The sequence below is a fragment of the Anabas testudineus genome, chromosome 21 (genome assembly GCF_900324465.2).
Source record: "Anabas testudineus chromosome 21, fAnaTes1.2, whole genome shotgun sequence".
Taxonomy (NCBI): Eukaryota; Metazoa; Chordata; class Actinopteri; order Anabantiformes; family Anabantidae; genus Anabas; species Anabas testudineus.
Genome location: NC_046629.1, coordinates 18773643 through 18795368, shown reverse-complemented (window position 1 = coordinate 18795368; position 21726 = coordinate 18773643). Strand labels below are relative to the sequence as shown.

The following is a 21726-nucleotide window of genomic DNA, read 5'->3' as shown; positions in this document are numbered from 1 at the left end:
CTGCTGGGGGACCTCTACTGATAAACTGAGCTCCTCTCCTCTCTCCTTTCTCCTGTATCAATGCAAATGCCACCATTGCATGTCATTAACTTTGTGTCTTCTCTCTCTTTTAGTTGTGTTTCCTCCTCTCTGTCTCCCTCTCTCTGTACTTTTCTGCAGGTATCCTCGGCCTGGAGCTGTACATCTCCAGAATCCAGTTCATCTGCCCAATGTTCTTGATGCTTGTTGTTGTCTTTATTGCCTGCTGTTCTTTTCTCTCTTCTCTTTCCACTCACCCCAACCGGTCGAGGCAGATGGCCGCCCACTATGAGCCTGGTTCTGCTGGAGGTTTCTTCCTCTAAAGGGAGTTTTTCCTCTCCACGGTTGCCTAAAGCTTGCTCAAATGGGATTGTTGGGTTTTCTCTATAATTTTTTGTATAAATATTTTCTGTAAGGTCTTAAACCTTACACTGTAAAGTGCCTTGAGATAACTTCTGTTGTAAATTGGCGCTATACAAATAAAATTGAATTGAATTGAATTGAATTGATGTCAGCCACCAGATCTGCGGTGTGATTCCTGTCACATGTCAAATTGTGCTTAGTCAAGATACTGAACCCAGAGTTGCCCCTGGGGTGTCAGGTCATCTGCATAGCAACTCTGCCATCAGTGTGTGTGCTTGTAAATGTGAATGGGTGAATGAGGAACAATGTAAAAACATTTGAGTACCAATAAGCAAAAAAGTGCTATATAAGTGCAAACCATTAAGCATTTTACCATTCATTAGTGATGTATGCAATAACTGAGGAGTCATGAGAGAATGTTTGGAGGTGGCAGGTTGTATCAGTTGTAAAGTGCAAACAGAAATGTTGATAAATATTAATACTTAACCCCAATGCCAAACAAGTTGGGACACTAAGGTTCAACAATCTGTCAAAAGCAGAAGCAAAAGCAAAATCAAAACAGAAGTCATCTCAAGGCACTTTACAGTATAAGGTTTAAGATTTTACAAAATATAACTGTATACAGAATTTATCTGTATAAATCAATATATACATATATGATCAATCATCTTATACAGTTCCGATTGTTCTTCAGGGCGGCACTGCATTAAAAAAACAGTGTGATTCTCTGATGGCTATCACTGTATGAGTTCAGGAATACTTCCATAAATCACTATCTGTACCATCCGAAAAAGCAAGTTAAAGCTCTATCATGCAAAGAAGAAAGTTATATAGCTTGTTATCAGTACTCTGTTTGAAAACCTGCATTTTTGAGGGTGTGGGGTGCATTAGTCATTATGGAATGGGTAGAAATTATGCATAATATGAGAACTTGCGACTGCTCATTTCTTCTTGTAGGCATTCAAACACAGCACACTGTCAGACAGGGCAACACACGGAATAAACAAATCAAAGGAGATGAAAGAAGATTAACAAGCACCATGAGAGTCAGAACATGAGAAGAATACCTCAGATCAATATTGAGTGCTGTTTGTTGACAATACTTGAAATCTCCTTCATTATTCACACAGCAAAGCTATCACTTTCTTCCATCTTTCTGAATAAGTTATAATGTATAATGTTTTCTTTCTTTCATGTTTTACATTTTTGTTTTTGCACTGTGCTAAAACAAAAATGTATTTGTAAATATACTAATTTGATTACTTCAACACCTGCCAAAATGCAGGTGGCCACAGTGGTGTTGTAGCTGCAAGAGAAATTAATTGATGTTGTTTACTTGAGAACCTTAAACAGATACAACAAAACTAAATCTCTTTTTCTTTTACACGTAGATATTTTTTATTGACTAATAAGAAATACATCAATCATACACCTACAGTGACACACATCAGAGAAACAAATCATGTGTGTGCCATATATCCAGACAATTCCTCCTCCTCCTGTGTGTGTGCATGTCTGTTTTCATACCCAGTCTCAGCAGAGTCTTCATGTGTGAGGCAAATTAATGTCCCAGTCAGCTGATTGTCTGACTCTATCTTTTGAAAGTCTGTGTTACTCAAAGTCAGTTTGGAGACTGTGGGCAGTAGATCTAAATCAGAATTAGACAGTTTCAAAGAGTCTCTTGTATTCTCCTCCTCTTTCTCTTCTACAGCCAGTGCTGCAAGTGTGACTGAGAACAGATTGACATTTCCGGAGCTGTCACATTCCTCCACCTTCTTGTTTATCTCCTCGTCCTCCTGCTCACCTGTCATATATCCCTGGATTGCAGTTTGATCCTTCTCATTAATGAAAGAAACTGTTGTTCCTTCAGGTCTGGTGTCATCGTGATCCAGCCACCTTTGTACAACCCCAACCACAAAGACAACGGCTGGTGCCTCCACCTGAGTTGAAAACCTCTCTGTCAAACTTACAGAGTTACCTGATGCAGCCGGTTTGTAGTTCTCTGATATACTAGTGACGCTGCAGGAGCATTCACTTGAGTAAAGCTCTGCATTTCTGCTCATGTAGACATTTATCCCTTCCTCTTCCTCCTCATATTCCTCCTCCTCCTGCTCCTTCTCTAAGCTAGTGTTCCTGGTGGCAGGAGGTGATGTTGTAGGATTATTTTGTGTTCTCTGTTCCATCTCTGAGGTGACAGAGATCAGGTCTGGGATCGTTTTCTCCGGAGTCAGCATGTAGCCTTGGCTCAGAGCCGTCTAGTGCAGCAAAGAGAGTACAAGGAGACAAAAATGAGAGAGTTAGAGAAGATGATAGGGAGGAAGGGTAATATATCAGTCAAGTCAAATGCACCATGTTATATACCCCTGTTAAATATATCTATTCACCCAAACAACAACAACAACAACAACAACATCTGCTGCTCTAAGGTACAGTGTTCCAACAACAGAAAGCTGGATATTCTGATAATCAATAATTTCCTTTTCTTATCCATTCGGTTTCCTTTGTTATGAGTGACACAAGCTGTAATGTTTGCTAACATCACACCACATGTCTCTTTGTTCCAAAATAGTCTTCTACTGTTTCTTTGCAAAGTAAGAGAATGAAAAAACAAATCAATGTGTAAGCTACTTTCCAACTGACAGTAAACACGCTGGCTAATCCCTGTGAGAGGTGGGAGTAATTGTTTCAGGAAGATAAAAATGAAAAAGGTGTGCTCTGGCTCTGGTATGTTTCTTTTGGACTTGGGCTTAACAGACATACTGTCCATCTACAGCACCTCTCAAGCTCACTGTTGAACTTACCGTTTAATTAATTCATACAGGAACTGAAATTATCAGGACATCCCTGTTAAGCAACACAGACAAGAGATACTTGGATACATGGACAGACAGAAAGATTGGTTTCTTACTATAAGTGCTCTGGGCAGAGTTGCCTGCAGTTTACACAGGAATCCAGTGTAGTAAAAGCAAAACATGGAGCTCATCAGGACACCCATTACTACAATTACAATAGCGGCAACTGCACCTAAAACAGCAGGGTCTGAAGACACACACACATACATCTTTCAGTCTGGTAATGTTAACCCAAGGTTCTGGCCATGTACTTGTGTTGAGTTAAGTAACAAAACATGACCAACATGTTGTCAATAGTTATTTTTTGTCTAAAATGACCAAATCTGATTTAATTACATTTTAAAAACAAACATAAAATAAATACATTAGTGCAGCATATTTTCATTTGTATCATTACAGATGGTGTTATGCACCAATAATGAATAAAAATTCTTTCGAAACCTATCACATATCTAAGTGCACGAGGAAGCCCTGGTCATGAAATGGCCAAAACTGCTCTCGACAGATGGCACTTGAAACACAGCACATTATCTGCAACAGAGCCCACAAACCTCAAATATTGGTTCAGCATCTTAGTAACATCAATAACATCCAAACACATTTCTGTCAGTTCTGAAAGTAGTGCTCACCTCTGCGGTCCTCCACAGGACTGGTGAGGATGCATTTCCAGTTGGAGGGCTGTGTGTTTTTGTTCGTACGAATCTTTGTGTCCACCTGTACACAGTACTCCTCACGTGTTTCTAAGTTGTCAAGAGTACAACTCTTGCTCTGTGTTTTGACCTCTTTTGCACCAGACTGCAGGTGATATAAGGAGAAAAAACGTGTTCAATATGATTTCCATTTGAGACACTTCTGTGACCGCATCACTCTGTTACTCGATAAGATAAGATAAGATAAGATAAGATAAGATAAGATAAGATAAGATAAGATAAGATAAGATAAGATAAGATCAGATCAGATAAGATCAGATCAGATCAGATCAGATCAGATCAGATCAGATCACACAGAAAGTTTTCTCACAGAAATATCCATAGGTGATATTATTATTATATGTATTACATATATATAGATATATATGTTAGATACTGTACACACAGGTTTAGAATAAGTTCAGTGCAATTCAGTTTATTTATTTAGCACCAAATCACAACAAAAGTCATGAAGGAAATTTACATTGTAGTAAGGTGTAAGACCTTACAGAATATAGTAATAATACTACTACATATAGAATTATGTAGAAAACCCAACAACCCCATTTGAGCAGCACCAGGCAAGAGTGGAGAGGAAAAACCCCCTTTAACAGAAGAAACCAGCAGAACCAGGCTCAGGGTGGGCAGCCATGTAAACAAATTTATCAATACAGTTCATGAGCATAAGAGTAATTAGATCATAAGATATTTGCAGTGTGGAACAGAAACAGAATTGATTTCTTACCACTGCTTCTTTTTTTTTCCTCCACCGGACTATGAACTCAGGGTCGTAGAATTTCTGGAGATCTTCCACCCCTGATCTCTGGTCAGGCTGAGGCAGTGAAATGTTAATTTGGATGCAGTTTCCACATCCAACCAGTGACAGTTCTGCAGGACCTATAATGGCTTGTCACAAGAAGAAAACACATTCTCATTTTCATTTTATTTACAATGATGTGACGTGAAGAGGTCTTCACAGGTTCAAACCTTTGGAACCAACCTCAACAGATTTACATGAATACATTTTTTAACAAAATAAATAATTAATAAATAATTAAATTTATTGTAATTACAGTATTGTTACTAATCAAGCATTAATTACATTATTAATAATTAGCTGGTGCAGTGACTGCACTGGGAGAATAAGTCTGTCTGCAATAAATGAAATAAATGAAAGTCTTTCCCTTTGGACATACTGTCTGTGAAAGGGGTGAAGAAGACTTTGCGGGACTTTGCTGACACTGTCTGGTTGTAGTAGGCTTCGACAGTCAGGTAACACTCCTCGTTTATGTCGAGCAGCAGCTCTAATGATGTTTTCTTTGTTGAGTTCAGCAGCTCTATCTTTGCCACCCTGCAGAGACAAACAGAATTTAAACATTTTATTTCATGCTTGCAGTGCTCTTAAAATGGCAGGCCTTCTGCGTGCACACTTTCAGTTCACATGTGTTTAACATCACAAACAACTAACAATCACTGTGTACACCAGTGTTTCAGATGTGCAGATACACTGGTTGGGCCAGACGGAGCCACCAGTGGAAGACAAGGAAATTATCCCTTACCAGTGTATTAAGGTCACCTTTATCAGGGTGCACTCTCATTGTTCAAAACATTAATTAAAATGTAGTTATGTTTCAAAATCTGTTCACATTCCAAATCACACAAGGAAGAAGATACGTTTAAATAAATCCCTGCAGTAAAAAAAAAAAAAAGTGGGCGTGGAGGAACCCGATTGTAAGAAGTGGGAGTAGAAGAACCAGAGTAGTTGTGTGGGCCAGATTGAGGTGAATGGGTGCCTCCACTCTATTGCTGTAAAGTGATTTGAGATGACTTCTGTTGTGATTTGGCATTATACAAATAAAATTGAATTGTATTGAACCAGCTGTTTACAACACACCTGAACCGGCCAATGTACAAGCAAAGAAAATGAAGCAAACTTCAGCAAAATCCTTAGTCATAAAGTCCAACAACTCTGCATAAACACACAGAGAGACAAGCATTTTATGTTTATTCAGATAAAATGAAATGAAAGCTAAACCCTCACACCGATTCTTAGAACAGAGGAAGTGGAAGTGAAAAACACAAGAACAATTGAACTTCATTCGCCTTGCTTTTAATAACTGGTCCCTTTAAAAGTATCAGTGGGCCTTTCCGTGGTCACATCTGCATCGTGTGCACAGTGCGGCACCACACTAACGGAGGGAACCAAACAGCACTGTGACACAACAGCTCAGCTACAATCAGAGAAAGCAACTGTTCACGAAAGAAAAGTACCCTCCACTCAGATATTCCACCAAAGAAGGCGCTCAAGAAAAACCACAGATTGTTAGATGGACCAAGGTCTGACTGAGAACGTCGTATTTCATCCTGTCTTCTGAGAGGCTGATGAGAAACAATGCAGCTGAAATGAGCATGGTGAATTCACACTGCTGTGAATCAGATATGTTCATAAATCAGCTGAATTTAAAAGAATTTTTTTTTTTAAAAATACCTATATAATGACTTCAATAAACTGTCACTTTCCAGAGCCATGTGAAAGACTACTGTTTTTTTTCATCAGTTTTCACAGGGTGGCTACAGGTATAAACAGGTTCAATTTAAGATGTTTTAATACAACCTTCAATTAAATTTATACTTGTGATAGAAATACACAACAAAAATAAAAACATCCTCTTTCTAAGCAAAGATATTGATGTCAGTTTAAAATCAGCAGTATGGCAAGCATCAAACTGGTAGCCTAATGGTTTGTGTGTGTGCCATGTAACCACAACATCGGTTTAAATCTGGCTGGGGACATATGCATGTTATGCCCTCTCTCTCCCCAGGTTTCCTGTTTGCCTCTCTTTTACCAAACTGCCCAATAAAGACTAAAATGCAAAATCTTAATAATAATGATAAGCAACAATAAGCAATCACAGTGGTTCTGGTATCATGTGTGATTCCACTGCCTCAATGTCCACTGTCCCAAGTTTGAAACATCTTCATCATACAGCAGTTTGCATAGAATTTCTTGCACTGACTCAACTTAAAAACAATTAATATTTATTCACTCTGAATTTAAGACAATTTGTTACTTATTAGTAAACGTACAATTTACCATTTTGAGTAGCCAGACTTGTAACCACCCTATTCTTGATATTAATAGATTATTCCAACTCTTTTAGTTATGTTAGTTAAACAAAAAGACAATTTAGAGAAATAATGAAAACACATTTTCTCTTTCAGATGTGACAAATGTAGGATGAATTTTCAAGAAATCCAACAGCCAGTGCTCACTGATTACTAATACACAGCAACACATCTCTTTATCTTTAACTACATAGGACAAAACAGATAATGCTAAAGAGAATTAATATTTTAGTTGTCTAGTTGTGTAGTGTCATATACTAATTATGATTTTCAGAAACAAGAAGGAGAATTTGTCACTTAAACAACTGGCACCATAACAGTGGTTTTTGTTGATTTTATTTTTTATGTTTTATCATGTTGTTTCCATTTAATACAAAAAAGGCAAACTGCACAGCTAAGCTGAACTGAATTATTAATTTCTGCCTCTTACAAGTAAAAATACTATCTTAAGAAAAAGTAAAAAAGAAAGCGGTGGAATTTCCCAACAGCTTCAAAGAAGCCTTCTGGCTTTCTTTAGAAATGTTGAGATACTTCACAAAAATAACCTTCTTGCTTGGGAACATCTAGCACATTCAGCAAGTTGTCTGAAGAACAGTGATGAATTATAATCTTATTCAAGGTTTCAAATATTGTAGAAGGACCTGAATGATAACTATACTTCAACTGTTAATCACATAACTTTCCCTCCTTTACATTTGCATATAAAGGTAATTTATTTCTTATTAAAAATGTGACCACAAATTCCTTCCTTGGAATATCTGGTGGCTTTCTAATACAGTGGCAAGAAAACGTGTATGAACCCTTTGGAATTTCATGGTTTTCTACATTCATTTGTAATAAAATGTGATCTGATCTTCATCTAAGTCAAAAGTGATAATGTGACTAAAATAATAACACAAAAAAAAATCTGATCTTTGAGGTCTTTATTGAGAACCTTAAAAACCTAACAGTGTGAATAGAAAAATTACACTTGTTCACACACTGAACACTTTGAATAATGACCTTCAAAAAGCTAACTGAGTCAGGTGTAAGCATTAGTTAAGAAAAAAGTTGTGGATTAGAGCTACTTCAACTGACAAAAAACACAAACTTCATCAACAATCATGTTTGCTTCACACAAGAAGAATACGCTTAAGTGAGCCATACCTTGCCAAAAGGAGCTTAAGGGTTACAAAGTGATTTTAAAGACATTAGAAATGTACCAGTCTACAGTTCACATAATTTTTTTTGCCACTGTAAACACACCAGTGGGCACTACAGAATACCGTCCAATGGAACATTCTCTCCTATCTCCTAAATGGCAGGGTGTGTGTGGTAGGAGATGAGAGCAGAGACAGCCAAGATAGCTGATAGGAAAATTACCTCTTGTAGACATTGTACAGTGTCCCTGGTGGGGTGCCAGGCCCAGGATCCCACCGCAGAACATGGTGGAAGTTACGAGAGCAAACAGTAACGTTGACCGGAGCACGAAGGGACCCGAGCACTGTGCAAACAGGTTAACACATTACGCAGTGTGACTCAGACAGTGCCACAGGAAAAGCACAAGGTACAAAGACACACCTTTACTGCACCATGAGCACAAATATAGCAGGGTGTGTGATGAGATGAAAGGTATCTGTGGTATTTAACATATTACAACTTGCAACAAACACATGACTAACTGTCCTGACTAAATTTGTTTTACTCACCAGAATGGAGCAGCAATGTCACATAAAGAATGGGAAACACACAGTTCATCCTTTCATGTCAGAAAGCAGCAGGTGTTGTGTCCGTCTCACCCTCCATACACCGCATTCTTACTGTCTATAGACAGAGATAATCCCTTAAGTGTGAGGCTCTCACACATACTGCATATTTAGCTGTAGTTTTTTTATGTGATATAAACTAAAAGGAATATTCTAATGTGTTTAGTTATCTATATGTTTTCTTGTCTTTTAATTATAAAATAATAGTCCTCGATTTTTACAATTTTAAACTTTAATTTCACGCAACGTCCCTTTGCTAATTCTAAAGGTAAAGCATTACGCAATAATAAGCACAGGTAAATAATACAGTATAGTATTATTAGACATCGTTTGCGCAACTACTAATTCGCCTAGGGCCATGTCTTGACGGAGATTACCCATTTTACGTTACTGGATTAATGTTACGACATTTATTCAAACGTACTTGCACTACCACTGACACTGAGTACAGATATAAGTTATTATTAAGTTGATGCTATTTTTAAGTTGCTGCTCAGTTAACGGCTCCCAGGACCAGTAACGTTTCATTAAACTGTATTGTTACTAAAGTAACGCCAATGTTACACTGACTTCCTGACTGCCAAACTGAGCTCTACGGCTTTTTAAGCCCCAGCGGTTTTAGCTACAGCAAGAAAACAGAGAGGCGAACAAATATCTCTTATCAGGACGCTGCTTGCCGAGAAACTTACCAATATGAACAGTCTGTGTTATCTTTGTTTCAATGTCCGAGAAGCAAAAGCGAAATAATTGTTAAATAACCAGTTTCTCGCGAGAGACATTAAACGCTACTACTGCGCACACTCTGATCTGACCGTCCGGCGTTCGAACTCACTAACACACCACGACTTCCTGTGTAACTTCAAAATAAGTCTTACGTCAATCTTCGATTTCCATAGCTTTCACGTGTGTCAGTAATGGGAGGCAAGTAAGTAGGTGATATTTACTTTAGATGTGTACAATGTCGTTGAACCTGTCGTTGAACTAAAAACTTCAGTATTTGCATTCCACTTCTCAAACGTCAATATTTTTTACATACAATGGAAAACATAACAATGAAAAGTAAATATCAGAAACTGAATAAAAATCATAATAGTAACTTATCAAAATCATAGAAGTAAGTGTATGATAATAACCCTAACCCTTTTTCAATAATGGACAATAAAACAAGAAAAATAAAATCAATAAAAGAAAATAAAATCAATAACAATAAAATCATCACGATACTGTGTACTTTTACAGTGCTATCAGCATGAAACACTCTATTAGACTTTCATAATACACATCATGAAGTATTCACTTCAGTATCAGGAGACTTAGAACTTATTCAATGTAGGTTTCAGTATAGTTGTCATCTTCAAGGTTCTCATCTTCTTCAGCGACCTTTTGGTACATAGTCTTAGTTAAGGCAGCATCTATCCAGCTCTGCATTAGTCCCCGAAGGCACAGAATACAGCAGCATCCACATACTGCCACCAGGATCGCCACCAGTGCAATAGAGGCTAGAAGAGAAGAGATTAGATTACTCCATCTCCCAATCTCCCTGTTCTTCAATCAGTGCAGTCAACAATGCAACTGTCTGGGGCTGTTTTGTGAGGTTTAAATGTACAATATTAAACACTCTACAGCAGGGGTCTTAAACTCAATTGACCTGGGGGCTGCGGGGAGCAGAGTCTGGGTGAGGCTGGGCCGCATCAGGTTTTCCACAAGAAAATCTTCTCAAATCCCTTTATTTTTATTTTTTAATACAAAATAGATAAAAACATAAAAAAATTATAAGAAAATTATTCAGTGATAAATAACTACTACTACACTCGTACTTAGACTGCTTCCTCCCTGTAGATAATTCTGAATTAAATGGTAAATGGTCTGCACTTATATAGCACTTTTCTACCTACAGTAGCTGGTACTCAAAGCGCTTTACACTGCATCTCATTCACCCATTCACACACACAAGCACACACACACTCATACACCGATGGCAGAGCTGGGTTATGGCTATGTAGCTGACCTGACACACCGGGGGCAATTTGGGGTTCAGTATCTTGCCCAAGGACACTTTGGCATGTGACGTGGCAGCCGGGAATCAAACCACCAATCCTGTGATTGGCAGTCAACTGCTCTATCTATTGGGCCACAGCCACCCGCTAATTTAATTTCAGATGTCTTAAATTTGATCAGCACGTCCATATTAGATCAGATCAATCTATCTTTACAAACAGTAATGTAATACAGGCTTTTAAGGTTGTTGTAATCAAACCCCTATTCAAAAAGCCTACGCTGGACTCAGGGGTTTCAGTAAATTATAGACCAATATCCAATCTGCCCTTTATCTCTAAAATTCCTGAAAAAGTAGTTTCTAAGCAATTATGTAACCACCTGCACAGGAATAACTTGTGTAAAGATTTCATGAGTACATCATACTATAGAAACAGCACTGGTAAAGGTCACTAACGATCTTCTATTGGCATAAGACACACACAGTTACACAGTGACAATGGCTATGAACATGTCATTGGGAATAGGTGTCCCCCTTAGATAATATTATTAGGACACACTACACAATTTAGACAGAGGTTATTTTGTTTGGTCCTAAAAATCTCAGACACATTGTGATTATGTCTAATCACATTCTTACCGTACATTTATCAGGGCGTTACTTGAAGTATTGGCCTCAAGTAACGCTGTGAGAAATCTCGAAGTTATCTTTGAACAAGATATCTCTGGACTATTGTAATTCAGTAATGATAGGATGTCCCAGTAACTGCTTAAAAAAGCCTCCGGTTAAGGTAATTCAAAATCCTGCAGGCAGAGTTCTGACTGGTATTAGCAATATTTTCCTATTTTTCCTATGTTAGCTTCTCTCCGTTGGCTCCCTGTAAAATCCAGAATTGAATTTAAAATTCTTCTCCTCACATATAAAGCACTTAATCAAGCTCCATTTCATCTTAAAAGCCTCATCGTTCCATATTTTACCAGTAGAACTCTTCATTTTCAGAGTGCAGGGTTAACTTGTAGTTGCTAGAGTTTCCAAATGTAGAATGGGAGGCAGAGCCTTTAGCTTACAAGCTCCACTCCTGTGGAACCAGCTCCCAGTTCAGGTTCGGGAGGAAGACACCCTACATTTAAGACTAGACTTAAAACTTTCCTTTTTTATCAAGCTTGCAGTTAGAGATGGCATAGACGACTCTGAACAACTCTCTTAGTTATGCTGCTATAGTTAGTCTGCTTGGGGACCTCTACTGATACACTGAGCTCCTCTCCTCTCTCCTTTTTCTTCTATCTATTCAAATGCTACCATTGCATGTTATTAACTTTGTGTCTTTTCTGTCCTGTAGTTGTGCTCTCGCCTCTCTATCCCGCGCTCTTTCTGTACTTTTCTGCAGGTGTCCTTGGCCTTGGAGCTGTATATCTCCAGAATTCAGTTGACCTGCCCAATATGTTTGATGCTTGTTGTTGTTTTTTGTTGTTCTTGAGATGATTTCTGTTGTAATTTGGTGCTATACAAATAAAATTCAATAGAATTCTGTTCAGTACAGTACTACTGTCTCCATGTCATGTATCTGACATGGAGACAGGAGTACATTATATTAAGATTTGACATTAAAACACATAATTATTATAATGAATAATTTGAGTGTTACCATAGTGATTTGGTGTGGAACAAAAACAGCAGCTGGTAAAGGTGGAGCTTGAGTACTTATGTACTTATGATGTAGCCCTGTCTAGACTCCTGGGGCTCAAAGGTACAAGGAAAAGGTTTAGTCTTTTCATTCATGAAGAATTCTTTCGCGCCCTGCGCCAGCACTGGGCTACCTCACTCAGGTCCGCCCACAGAGCATAAAAGCCCTGCGTGACATGAGCACTGCTCCCCCTTTTTACTTCAGCCTGCGATGCAGTCAACATGTGAAGACAAGAAGATGATTCCATCTCAGTGTTCCACCGGCAGGGTCCAGCTGTGCCCAGGATGCAAAACCGACTTTATCCTTGATGACAACCTCCATGCTCGCTGGGAGATCTGCCTCGGTCCTAAGCATGCCGAGCTAGCCCTCACTCCTCGGGCCACGTGTCCCTAATGTGCATGTCTGCGCCTGGAGGGGAGCAGCAGCGAGTGGACACCTTTGTGGTGCTCCGGGAGGATGACGAGAAGGAAGGCTGGGCTAAGCCTGTTAGCTTCCCCATGCGGGAAGCTATTGACTGCTTGGATCCCCCTGGCCCAGAGGGCAAGCTCCATGCAGGGCAAGAATCCCCTGACTTGGCTCCCTCCATTGTTGGCTCCCCTCCTGGTTCTCCCCTCTTCCAAGTGGAAGACATGGGTGACAACATGGGGGTTCAGTAAGCACGATGGCACATCGTCCCCTCTCTCCTGCCTGCGGTGCTCTTCTCCAGGACCTCCCTGAGATTATTAAGAGAGCGGCAGCAACAGGAAACGTATCACACCTCAGAGGAGGTCGCGCACCACCTCTGCCCTGTTCGTTCACTGTCACATTACGTGGCGCGCAGAGCTGTATTTAGACAGATTCAACAACTGTGCATTACAAGGAACATTCCCAAGGGAAAGCTCTGACCAAACAACGGCTGTCTCACTGGCTGTGTGAAGCTATAAAAAAACCCTGGTAATGTCCGTGCTCATTCTACTAGAGCCATGTCCTCCTCCACATCCCTTTTCAAGGGAATGCCAGTGGAGGATATCTGTGCAGCGGCATCGGGCAAAGGGCATCCTTGTGACCTTTTAAACGTTTCTACCTGCGGGATACGTCAGTATCGTCCTTATCTCATTCTGTACTGAGCGTGCATAATGACCAGTGGAGCTCTGTCGGTACAGAGCACACACTGCTCAGACACACTACGTCATGATGTGGTTTTTGTGTGAATTAGTACATCCACATGCAGTAGCAAGAATAAGTATGTGGAGTTTTGCATTAATTTGTCATAAAATGTGCTCCAATCTTCGTTACAACAATAGAAAAACACAGTCTGCTGAAAACAATAGTACACAAACATTATATGTTTTCATGTTTTTATTGAACATAACATGTAAACATTCACAGTGCAGGGTGGAAAAACTATGTGAATCTTTGGAATTAATAACTGGTTGACCCTTCTTTGGCAGCAATAACCTCAACCAAACGTTTCTTGTCGTTGCAGATAAGACCTGCACAACGATCTGGAGTAATTTTGGACCACTCCTCTTCACAAAACTGTTTCAGTGTAGCAATATTCTTGGGATGTCTGGTGTAAATGGCTCTCTTAAGGTCATGCCACAGCATTTCAATCGGGTTGAGAGCATTCATTTTTCCATCAATGACAACAATCCGTCCAGGCCCTGAGGCAGCAAAGCAGCCTTAAACCATGATGCTCCCTCCGCCATGTTTTACAGTGGGGATGAGGTTTTGATGTTGGTGTGCTGTGCATTTTTTGTAGTGTTGTGTGTTTTTTCCAAACAACTCAATTTTGGTTTCATCTGTCCACAGAATATTTTGCCAGTAGTGCTGTGGAACATCCAGGTGCTCTTTTGCAAACTTCAAACGTGCTGCGATATTTTTTTTGGACAGCAATGGCTTCCTCCGTGGTGTCCTCCCATGTACTCCATTCTTATTTAATGTTTTCCTTATTGTAGATGTGTCAACTAAAATGTTAGCATGTGCAAGAAATTTCTGTAAGTCTTTAGCTGATACTCTAGAATGCTTCTTTACCTCATTCACCATTCTGCACTGTGCTCTAACAGTCATCTTTACAGGACGACCACGCCTAGGGAGAGTAGCAACAGTGCTGCAACAGTAAACCCAAAACTGGTGTGTGTTTTTAAAGGGCAGAACAGCTTTCAGCAACACATCCAATATCATCACACTGATTGGACTCAAGGTTGGCTCAGTCCTGGCTCCAATTAGCTCTTGGAGAAGTCATTAGGCTAGGGGTTCACATACTTTTTCCACCCTGCACTGTGAATGTTTACATGTTATGTTCAATAATAACATGAAAGCATATAATCTTTGTGTACTAATATTTTCAGCAGACTGTGTTTTTCTATTGTTGTGAGTTAGATGCAGTTAGCACATCCTGCCAACATGAGTTTTTCGGATGTGCGTTGATTCTCTATGAAAATGGGTGCTTTTGACATGGCCTCTGCACGGGATGTTTCCAGCCCTGCTCGAGCGTGAAGCTCTCTGCGCTGCTCTCCAGGACGACAGTCTCTTATGAGTGACTCCGGCTCTGTTAGACAGGCTGTGATTGCAGAGCGCTGTGTTTTCTTAATCACTGTAAGTGCCTCTGTGTTGGTTCATGGTGTTGAGTTTATTGTGTGGTGCAGATTGTTTGCTTTTGTTTAAATGGTTAAATGAAAATAGTTGTGTTGAAATGTTGATGTCACAGTGTGTTGTTCGCTGTAATGTGGTACTTGTGTGTGCCGAGCACTTGCTCTGGCGTGTTTAGGGGACATTATCATGGGGTGATGTGTCTCGCGGGACTTTGGAGATGCAGCGGGAGTAGGCAGGTGAGCATCTCACCACATGGACTGCAGGTGAGCAGACGGCTCCATCGGGACTCTGCTGTGTTATACTTCAAGTTTAAGTTGTCCACCACTGAGGCCAAGGACAGACATTTAAGAGACTCAAAGAACTCTTTTCATGACAAGCGGCCAACGAGGTATTTGTTTATGTACTTTGTTTCATGTGTTTAAAATGTCTTTATTTGTTGTTCGAACATGCTAGGTGCCGTGTAAATGGCTAATTGCTAATGTACTGTGTGTGTTCAAAATGCAGTTCTCACGGCGTTACGGTTGGACAAAGAAACAAGAGGAAGAGAAGAAATAAACGCCCGTTTTAAAGAACCGACCTGTGTCTGTGTTGTCGTGAGAGAGCTACAGTGAGAACTCGACTGCTCAACACGGGTAGGAGAGACGACAGGACCGCGGCGGATGACGGCGCAGCATCCGACGCATCAGATCAGCAGAGGCCCTAACGCAACGTCGGCATATTGGTTGCAAAATACGGTGAATAGACTGTTGAAAGTGTACATTTTCAGACCAAAGCCAAGAAGAGCTCTACCACAACCATTAAGTAAGGTGGTGTGAGAAGTGGTTAAGTTTGGAAAGTGCAATTAAGAACTCAGCTCTATTAACCGTGCATACTGTTCTCGTTAAGGAGATAAAATTAATGTCCATGTGTTCATGTTTGGCAAAGTTTAAGAGTACCTTGGTCTAATAGTTAGCTGGTAAGCTCAAGAATTTCAGTAAATGTTAAAGTAAAGTGATATCATTACAAGTAATTTACAAGTTACTAAAAGGGTTTGAAGTCTAAAGAGAGACTATACTGATATCGATATATTTGAGTTGTTAAGTGATTTAATGTCTTTCTAAGTTCAATTCAACTGTGATTAAGGTTTTATATTTCATATTTGTGTGAAGGTAATTGTATTTGTGCAATATATTTCAACAGTGTTTAGAAGATCCCTACACACATTTACAAGTAACTCAGGACTATATTTTCTTGGCTATATCAACTGTACTTTCACTAACACATAGCCTAGAATACAATTCACCACTGAAGTTATTTCAAGATGTCTGACACAAGCACCGAGACCGACTATAAAACTGTCAAACCACCAGCTGAAGTTGAAGCTAATGACACTGAATCTGCAACAGAAGTAGAAAGACTACGAAGAAGTGAAAGAACTCGAACCCTAACAGAAAAGGGAAGAGAGCTCCAAGAGGAAAGATTGAAAGGTATACAACGTCGGTATAAAATCATCTATGAGAGGTGGAGGTGTTGTGCAAGAATAGGAAAGGAATTGTTGAATGACAATGCCTCTGAGGATGAGCTGAATGAGCTTATAAAGAACATGAAGCATGCTAGTTCTGAAGTAATGGTAATCTATGAAGAGTTACGTAGGTTAAAAACCCCTGAACCAGACTTACGGCGCAGAGTCGATGCATGCATGTCACTCTCAGAAGTCATTATACAGAGTGCAGAAGGACAGATTAAAGGGAATAGAGCAGATGCACACAAAGAGCCTTGGCCTGATGTTGGTTCAATCTTAGATTCCACAGATTCTGTATCAGGTCCACTGTCTCATCGATCAAGATGTGGTTCTGCCCGTTCTAGCATCCACTCAGTCAAGAGAATGGAGGCTGTGGCTGAAGCTGCTGCATCTCAGGAGATCTTGGCAGTATTGGAGGAACAAGAAAGAGAAGAAACGGAACTCCAAAGGCTAGAAGCTGAAAACAAACAACGGCTGGCACAGTTTGAATCAGAGAACTTAGCCAGACAACAAGCAATACAAGACAAACACAGGAAGCTTGCACGACTGGAAGAGGTAAAGAAACTCAACGCTGCAAGAGCTCGAGTAAAGGTCTATGATGAAGTTGAAGAGAAAGTTGAAACTACTGACTTGTTGTATGATGTTGGAGTAGCAGCTGAGCTTCAAGTTCCTAACCACACAATCCCACAACTCACAGAACAAACCTTTGGTGCTTCAAATCTTCCATACATGCCTCAGTTTCCAGAAAGTACAAAACACAACCTCTATGCCTCCAGCCCTCCATTCATACCCCATTCTCTACCACTCACAACGCAAACCCCACATGCTTGTAGTTCATCATTCAGACCTCATGCTCAGCCAATCATAACCCAAGTTCTTGGTGCAAGTCCTTCATTCATTCTTCAATCTCAAGCAGCTACAGGTCCGGCTCCTCATCCACAAGTGTTACCTCAGCCACCTTCAGCTACAGTGTTTGCACCTCAAGAACAGAACAGGTCAGATGTGGTTAACGTGCTAGCAGAGGCTATAAGTGCTAATCGCCTTCCAACACCATAGCCCGCACTATTCACTGAAGACCCCTTGAAATTCAACGACCGGCAGCTATCTTTTGACACATTAATAGAACGAAAAAACATTCCAAAGAACGAGAAACTTTATTACCTGAGAAAATACTTAGGTGGCATAGCAAAGAAGGCTGTAGAAGGTTTTCTCATACGAGGCACAGAGGGAGCATATGACTCAGCCTGGAAGCTGTTGGAGAAACGTTTCAGGGACCCATTCATAATTGGGAAGGCCCTCAGAGACAAGCTGCAAGGATGGCCAAAGATAAGCTCAAAGGATGGCTGCGAGTTGAGAGAGTTTGCAGACTTTCTTAAGAGTTGTGAAGTTGCAATGTCCCACATTAAAACATTGGAGGTTCTCAATGACTGCATTGAGAGTCAAAGGATTCTGCTGAAATTACCAGATTGGTTGGTTTCTAGATGGAATCGTAAGGTGATGGAAGCAAGGCAAATAAGTGCAGAATATCCATCTTTCAAGGAGTTTGTCGATTTCCTATCGAAGGAAGCAGACCTCGCTTGTGATCCTATATCCTCAATACAAGCGCTCAAGAGTGTGGAAAGTGAGAAACCAAAGTATCCACGAAACCAAGTATTTCAAGCAAAGACGCTAATCACAAACACAACACAAAGCAATGTTCCATCATGTTTCTTCTGTAAAGGGACAGGACATATCCTCAATAAGTGCAGAAAGTTTGCTGAAAAACCTGTTCAAGATCGTGTGAAGTTTGTGCATACAGAGAAACTTTGCTTTGGATGTCTAAGGACTGGTCATCAGTCAAGAAGGTGTGATAACAAGAGCACATGTGAGAAGTGTCAAAGGAGACATCCGACATGTCTGCATGATGACAAAATCAAAGAACGTCAAAGGCCAATACCCCAAAACGGAGTTGACACTTTAAAGGACAAGGCTGACACAACAGAAAGAGCTGCAACAGCGATTACTAACAGAGTCATACAAGATGCCTTAAGCACACAGACATCCCCTATCTTACCAGTTTGGGTGTCATCCACCAAACAGCCACAAAATGAAGTCCTTGTATATGCTCTCTTAGACACGCAGAGTGATACAACCTTTATCCTAGATGAAGTGGCGCAAGACCTCAACGCAAACAAAGAGAATGTCAGGTTGCGGCTGTCCACAATGTCTGCCAGGTCGACAGTCATACCGTGTCAGAAACTGACTGATCTACAGGTGAGAGGATACAACTCAAACAAAAGAATCCCATTGACACCTGTTTTCACACGAGAGTTCATCCCAGCCAATAGGTTACACATTCCAACTACTGAAACAGCTAAAAAATGGCCTCATCTGCAACAATTGGCAGAAAAGATCCCACCACAGTTGGACTGTGAAGTAGGCCTTCTCATTGGCTATAACTGCCAACAAGCCCTTCTCCCAAGAGAGATCCTGTCTGGTGAAGAACATCACCCATATGCACAACGAACTGATCTTGGCTGGAGTATTGTTGGTTGCTCATATTCAGCAAGTGATGATAGTGATGCGATAGGAACCAGCCACAGAATCATAGTGCGACAAGTGACACCAGCTGTGCAAGCATCAGTTCAGCTAAAGAGAGAAGTTCACTTTGTTTGTAGAACTCAAGTCAAAGAGATCCATCCATCAGACATAATTAAAACTTTTGAGTCAGACTTCATAGATCATGCTACAGATGATAACCCAGTTTCTCAGGAAGACCTTCTCTTCTCGTCTAAAGTGAAGGCAGGCATAAGGCAGAAAGAAGATGGCCACTATGAGGTCCCACTTCCTTTCAAGACAGACAAGCCTAATCTTCCAGACAATAAACAATGTGCAGTTCATAGGCTCAACCAACTGAAGGAGTCTAACTGGCTGAAAGGACCTGACTTTCTGTGGCAGCAAAAGCTTCCTCTTGGAGACAAGATGGTGGGAGAAGTAGAAGCAACCGATCCAGAGCTTCGAAAGGTCCACGTTCATGCAGTCAAGGCAAGAGAACTGAATCCAATTGTGAAATGCTTCGCTAAATTCTCTGACTGGTCTAGGTTGGTGAGAGCTGTTGCCAAGCTCAAAAGATTTATCAGGGACTTCAAGGGATCTCAGTCTAGAACGAATGAATCGACTAACCTTGAAGAAAGAAGAGAAGCGGAAATCTTCATCATTAAGCAAGTGCAGGAAGAAGCCTTTGCTGAAGACATAAAGAATATTCAGGCCCAGAGAGAAGGCAGCCTGAACAAGCACAACAAGCTAAACAAGCTGAATGCCTTTCTAGACCAAAACAACGTTCTCAGGGTGGGAGGACGGCTATCCCAGTCAGCCTTACACTATGATGTACAACACCCTGTGATATTGCCAAAGAAATCTCATGTCTCAGCTCTGCTCGTCAAACATCATCATGAGCGCATACACCACCAAGGAAGAGGCATGACCATGAATGAGTTGCGTGCAAATGGCATATGGATCTTGGGGTGTGGAAATGTGGTCTCCTCACACATTTACAAATGTGTAAAATGCAGGAGATACAGAAGAACAACAGAGGTTCAGAAAATGGCAGACCTGCCTGAAGAGAGAACTGAGACTTCACCTCCTTTCACTTATTGTGGCCTTGATTGTTTTGGCCCCTTCATGGTGAAGGAAGGAAGAAAAGAACTAAAACGATACGGATTGTTATTTACTTGCTTGTGCTCCAGAGCTGTGCACATAGAAACACTTGATGATTTATCAACAGATGGATTCATGAATGCACTCAGAGCATTCATAGCTATCAGAGGACCTGTGCGACAATTAAGATGCGACAGAGGAACGAACTTTGTTGGTGCTAGGAAGGAACTATCTGAGTTGCTCAAAGGGATGGATCAAGATCGTCAGCGAGCAGTTGGTTGTGAATTTGTGCTGAATGTTCCATCGGCCAGTCACATGGGAGGAGTCTGGGAACGCCAGATAAGAACAATCAGAAGCATTCTGACAGCTATGCTCGACAAGTCAGCTAGCAGACTTGACACCACCAGTCTGAGGACATTTCTTTATGAAACAATGGCCATAATTAACAGTAGACCACTAAGTGTCGAGCACCTTCATGATCCTACTGGCCCAGAACCCCTCACTCCAAACCACATACTAACCCTTAAATCATCAGTTATTCTGCCACCTCCTGGACAGTTCTGCAAAGAAGATCTCTACCTGCACAAAAGGTGGAAAAGAGTGCAGTTTTTAGCTGATGAATTCTGGCAAAGATGGAAGCGGGAATACTTGTTAAACCTCCAACAACGACAGAGATGGCAAAAGACATCACGGAACTCACAAATAGATGACATCGTCATTCTACAAAATGACAGTGCACCAAGAAACGAGTGGAAGCTCGCTAGAGTTGTAGAGGCTCAACCAAGTTCAGACGGCAAGGTGCGAAAGGTGAAACTACTAGTCAGTGACACTTCATTTGATAAAGGAAAAACACTCACTAGATCAGTTTATCTTGAAAGGCCTATCCACAAGGTAGTCACATTACTTGATGCCAAATAAGTCAGATATATAAGGCTACATCATTCACACACAGACTAAGAAACATTGTCAATTAATATTATTTTGAGGAAAATCCCATTTTGAGTTAATGAGTGATTTTGGTGGGAGTGTAAGTGCCTCTGTGTTGGTTCATGGTGTTGAGTTTATTGTGTGGTGCAGATTGTTTGCTTTTGTTTAAATGGTTAAATGAAAATAGTTGTGTTGAAATGTTGATGTCACAGTGTGTTGTTCGCTGTAATGTGGTACTTGTGTGTGCCGAGCGCTTGCTCTGGCGTGATTAGGGGACATTATCATGGGGTGATGTGTCTCGCGGGACTTTGGAGATGCAGCGGGAGTAGGCAGGTGAGCATCTCACCACATGGACTGCAGGTGAGCAGACGGCTCCATCGGGACTCTGCTGTGTTATACTTCAAGTTTAAGTTGTCCACCACTGAGGCCAAGGACAGACATTTAAGAGACTCAAAGAACTCTTTTCATGACAAGCGGCCAACGAGGTATTTGTTTATGTACTTTGTTTCATGTGTTTAAAATGTCTTTATTTGTTGTTCGAACATGCTAGGTGCCGTGTAAATGGCTAATTGCTAATGTACTGTGTGTGTTCAAAATGCAGTTCTCACGGCGTTA

The 21726-nt window shown here is 40.6% G+C and overlaps 1 protein-coding gene across 1 annotated transcript; it reads right to left on the bottom strand.

Moving 5' to 3' along the window:
• Nucleotides 1-1769: 1769 nt before the first annotated feature.
• crfb1 (cytokine receptor family member b1) lies at nucleotides 1770-9619 on the bottom strand. The gene is made up of 8 exons (XM_026376615.1): nucleotides 9483-9619; nucleotides 8737-8851; nucleotides 8411-8531; nucleotides 5119-5273; nucleotides 4668-4828; nucleotides 3863-4028; nucleotides 3290-3420; nucleotides 1770-2636 (listed from the first exon to the last, which is right to left on the bottom strand). The coding sequence occupies exons 2-8, from the start codon at nucleotides 8783-8785 to the stop codon at nucleotides 1842-1844; spliced, it is 1578 nt and encodes a 525-aa protein (XP_026232400.1). The 5' UTR covers nucleotides 8786-8851; nucleotides 9483-9619; the 3' UTR covers nucleotides 1770-1841.
• Nucleotides 9620-21726: the final 12107 nt, after the last annotated feature.

Bases quoted from the DNA above. Each gene is read 5' to 3' on its own strand.
- crfb1 (XM_026376615.1), bottom strand. From the start codon at position 8,785: ATGAACTGTGTGTTTCCCATTCTTTATGTGACATTGCTGCTCCATTCT. The intron at 4,829-5,118 runs GTATGTCCAAAG...TCTTGTGACAAG, and splicing joins CTTCACCCCTTTCACAGACA to CCATTATAGGTCCTGCAGAA. The intron at 4,029-4,667 runs GTAAGAAATCAA...TATCACCTGCAG, and splicing joins GGAAAAAAAAAGAAGCAGTG to TCTGGTGCAAAAGAGGTCAA.